At 45.2% G+C, this 4686-nt stretch overlaps 1 protein-coding gene across 1 annotated transcript; it reads right to left on the bottom strand.

Moving 5' to 3' along the window:
* Positions 1 to 263: 263 nt before the first annotated feature.
* LOC127321442 (uncharacterized) lies at positions 264 to 2250 on the bottom strand. The gene is made up of 5 exons (XM_071820806.1): positions 2023 to 2250; positions 1008 to 1923; positions 754 to 890; positions 482 to 589; positions 264 to 398 (listed from the first exon to the last, which is right to left on the bottom strand). The coding sequence occupies exons 1-5, from the start codon at positions 2248 to 2250 to the stop codon at positions 264 to 266; spliced, it is 1524 nt and encodes a 507-aa protein (XP_071676907.1).
* Between the last annotated feature and the right edge of the window lie 2436 nt (positions 2251 to 4686).

Raw genomic sequence — 4686 nt, 5'->3', positions numbered from 1 at the left:
AATTTATTAAATAGACAATAAGAACATGAATATGGGTGTGATGTAATTACCCCAGTGTTTTCCCATAGGACATATCAATGTATCACTGACATATAACAAGGTACATTTGCCAAGTAGCATGGCTTGATAATAAAAATAAAAGTTAAACAATAACCAACGGAGATAAAATGTCTTCACATATGAACCGATACATGATTGCAAGCTCTCGAGCATGCTCCAACTGTGGGGGAATCGTTCACTTATTGCATGTGTAGTTGAGAACTTTAGCTTGTGAAAACCAAACCGCCTTGCACTGTAATTTTGCCGCTTAACATGCCAGCTGTTCCTCCACAAGTCTTTGGATTTGCAGCCATGTTGGCACCCTCTGGAAGAAAGGTATTGGTGAAAACCTTAATATCCTGCAGACATTATCTGAGCTCAGGAATATATATGTGGGTTTTTATCGTCTCATGTTTGTTAAAAGGGGTTGTTGATTGCATACCACTGTGTCTACTCCCTCAGCTTTCTGCTGGAGAACAGGGATTGATGAGGCAATTCCTGACGGAATAAACAAGGAAAATGATCCGAGGATGCTTGAGTACATCACCGCCTGCTCAGAACGAATTTGGTTAGAGCATGTACGTATGTTGCGTTGATGTACACAAATGATAAGTGGATATATAGCTACATGGTTATCTGTTATGAGCTACAGCATCAAAATGCACAATGAAAATGAGCGGACGCAAAAAATTATGAACACACACACACACTTACCGAGTACAAATACTGCATGACATGGTTTATAACCGTTGTCCCGATGATGGACAATATCCTCATGTGCAGGGATTGCATCAGGTTCAGTATTGCAGTATGGAGACCGAAGAATACAGCCAGAAGCAAAATGACCAAAGCTGATATGGCACAAGGAAGCAACAGTAATATTTCTGTAAACATTGCTTGTTGATGATGTTTTTGTTGCCGATAATGTTGTTGTTGTTGATGTTGTTGGTGTTGTTGTTGCATTGTACTTGTTGGTAAGAAATTATCAGACATATGTGGTGAACCCTTGGCTGTTGGACGCTGCCAATTGTGAGACGATAGCCAAGAGAGCATGTATGGAAGCCCCTGCATCTTGTGCTTGTTGGGATCAGAAATACCCTTCTGCATTTCCGAGATATCTTTCTCGAACTCCCACTTGCTGTACATGCGGTGCTGTTCAGATGTGAGGTACTTATTCCGTATTTTCTGCAAACCATCCGCAGTAGGTTCTGCCAGGGTAGAGATAGCAAGCACCAGTGCAAGGCGGTAAAGTTCCGCTGCAACCAGAGGACAAACCGAACCACCAGGGCTTTCCTCTGGCCGTTTGACTGACACACCCAGCTTGTCAACAGGAACACCTTCCCCGGTCAAAAAACCAGGAACACCTTCATTTGTAACGCTGACGGTCATCAGCTCCATCTTGCTACCACCGCCAGATGTTAGTATCTGCTTTAATCCGGGGCTCTTCCCCTGTTTGACTGCGAGGTAGACGATGAAACTGCTGACCTGACTGGCATACAGGCGGCTGATCTTAATCACACCAGACGTCTCGCTAGGGACACTCTTGTGGCCACCAGACTCGATGGACAATATTGTGACACCCTCATGAGCTTGTAACTTGATCTCCGTGTTCCTTGCGCTGACAGCTTTCTGGACCTGGACCAACTTCCTGAGAGTAGACCCCGTAGCATCCATGTCCCTGTCTATATAAGAGTATGTGCCATGTGTGGTTTGAGCGATGTCGTGCATTACCTTAGGGTCATGCTCGCTACCTAAACCAATGGTGTGAACCGGGAATCCATGGTTGATTGGCTTTGTGTAGACCGAATCATCTTTGCCGGCCGAGATGAAGACAGTTAAGCATTCGCGGTTGATGCAGTCATGCATTTTCCTGCCATTCAGAACCTGGAGTGAAAGATGGATAAAATTAGTACAGTTTGACAACTCCCAAGGATAAATAGTCGAGTACTGTATTAGACAGCTTGTAAAAAAAAAGTAACGTACTTTTGCAGCTAGCTGCAGTGCTGCACCCATGTCACTCTTCCCCCCGGTGACTAAATTTTGGACCATAGAGCTTGCAGCTTCTTTACCATTAAGAGACATTTCCGTGAGTTCTGTACGGCTCTGCACTTCGCTGCTGAATGGTAGCATACAGAAACGATCTCTCGGGCCAAGATCTTTTATCACGGCTAGCATGGCTTCCTTCACATTCTCAAGCCTGTCTCTTGTCATGCTTGCGCTCATGTCAAGCACTGCCACCAAGTCCACGTGTGTGCCGTCGGATGTGTCCGGTGCTGTAACGCGTACTAGCACAGGAAATTTCTTGTCAAATTTAGACCTTAGAATCTCATCACGTTCTGGGAAAGCTTCTAACGTTACTCTCCGGGTAGCAGGTGCCACCTACAACAAGGAAATATTCACCACTAATTCACTGCTATATATGAACAATATAACATGTATAGAGGACGAAAAACTGCAAATATAGCATGTAGATGGTTTTCTGAAAATAATAATTGAAATTAAAATTTTAAAATTCCAAAAAGTGAACTTTGTATTTTATGGTACACAAAAAATGACAAAAGCTGACAATTTTTTGTGGTTTCAAAAATTACACCGTTCACTGCTTCCCATTTCTACTTTTGTTATTTTTTGCACTATCTAGAATATAAAGTATTTCTAGTTAAGATTCTGAACATATCATCACCTAAATGTAGGATTTTTTAAATACTTTTTAAAAACATTAAAATTCATTTTTTAAAGAGCTACATGTAGCTTGGTCTACAAAACGCCGCAGTCGTATAGAGGGAGTAAGTTACAAGAAAAACTACCACATCTTGGGCTATGTTAACACGTCAGTATATATTTTGGTATTTAAAAAAAAAACTACCAGCTCTGAGACGAATAGCATTGATTTTCGTTTCGTTGCATTTTGATAGCTTTTCTGACTGGCATGGGCCAATTTATCAGGACTGACATGGCAACACAAATGGTTCCTATGATGAGGTGGACATAGATCCCCACATGTCATTATCTCTCTCCTCTCTCTCGCTCTCCTCTCTCTTCTATTCTCCATCTTTTTGGTCTTCTTCTTCGTTGGATGGATCTAGGAAATGCACGGGGCAAGACAATGGCCACAACGCGCAACCTGGCGGTGTTCGTCGTTGACCCACAGAGTGGTTGCCCAAGGGCCTCTGAGATCCGTCCATGGGCGAACTTGCCGGGGATAATTTTGACCTGGGCATGATCATGGGGCCTCAATTGATTGTTGTACAAAACCCGGTGGTCATCCACCCACCGCCGAATGAACTCTCTTGTCACCTCCTCGTCGAGGTTGTCCTCGACGCGGTCGAGCTGCTGCTGCCACTCCACATGGAGTACCAGAGGGAAGCGGGATGGGGGGCTCCTTCATATATGCATTGTGGAGCTGCTCCTGTCGTTCCACCAGAGCCCCTGATGATTGAGGTTGAAGAGGGAGGTAGAGCACATACGGATTCATTTGCTAGCACGACACGCTCGTGGGTGACATGAATTGAGCATGAGCACCTCACGGTGGAGGAAGCCTGGGGCGGGGCAAACTAGCGGAGGAGGTAGTCTGGGTCGGGTCACGCCAACGGAGGAGCTGCTCGACGCAAAGGAGACAAGGTGGCACAGGTGCCAGGTGTTGTGAAGTGTATAAGTAGATTGCCTAGCCCTTTCCATTAGTTCGGACTTTTGGTTCAAGTGGCTAGTGCATGAACCTTAACATGGTATCAGAGCCCCAGGTCTCGAGTTCAAATCCTGGTTTTCACAATTTATTCTAAAATTCTAAAATCCTCGCAGCCGCAGCCGCCGCCCGCCCCGGCACCCTGCCGTCCCTCGCCCGGCCGCCGCCGCTGCCTCTTTGCCTCTCTACACGTGTTGACTTGTTTTCTCTTCTCCCGTCACACGCGAGTGGGGGTGTTGTGAAGTGTATAAGTAGATTGCCTAGCCCTTTCCATCAGTTCGGACTTTTGGTTCAAGTGGCTAGTGCATGAACCTTAACACCAGGGTCCATTGGGAAGGTATCTGGGGCGGCACTCTAAGAAGAGGTCGCGGGCGAAGGAGTCAAGTGGCGCCAGAGGTACTAGTTTTCGGGGAAGGAGCCATGGCGGTACCAATAGTTTTTGTTGGGGAAGAAGCTACAATAGTGGGGGGAGAGAGGGAGAGGAGAAACAAGATAGAGGGGCTGATATGTGGGACCCACCTCCACCTCATCTTCATGTCCTCAAGAGATGACTAACTGGGCCACCTGAAGCGAGAGCCAACCTAAATATTCTCCTCTCTCTAACTTTTTCTCTCTCTTACCGACTTGTCTTTATCTTCACGGAGAGGCGTAGCTATTGGGATGGCCTCTAGGGTTTAACACTAGTAGGGCACGTCTTTCGTCATGGTTACAAGGTATTACATTGCTCTCCATAACCCTCTGCCGACGCACCTGTCGGACTGATTATAGGGACGGCCAGTGGAGATGCTATTTTAGCCAAGATGTCACTTGGACACTTTTAGGCCTCTTTTGATTCATATGATAAGAAATACATATAAATAGGAAAAATAAAAAATTGGGATGCCATGCCTATTTAAATTTATAAGAAAATGAAGTGTCTTTGATTGTAGCAAATGAATTTTTCATTTGGTGTAACCTAATGTTTT

The sequence above is a fragment of the Lolium perenne genome, chromosome 5, assembly GCF_019359855.2.
Source record: "Lolium perenne isolate Kyuss_39 chromosome 5, Kyuss_2.0, whole genome shotgun sequence".
Classification (NCBI taxonomy): Eukaryota; Viridiplantae; Streptophyta; class Magnoliopsida; order Poales; family Poaceae; genus Lolium; species Lolium perenne.
The sequence above is the reverse complement of the archived record's forward strand: the minus strand, read 5'-3'. Positions and strand labels throughout refer to the sequence as shown.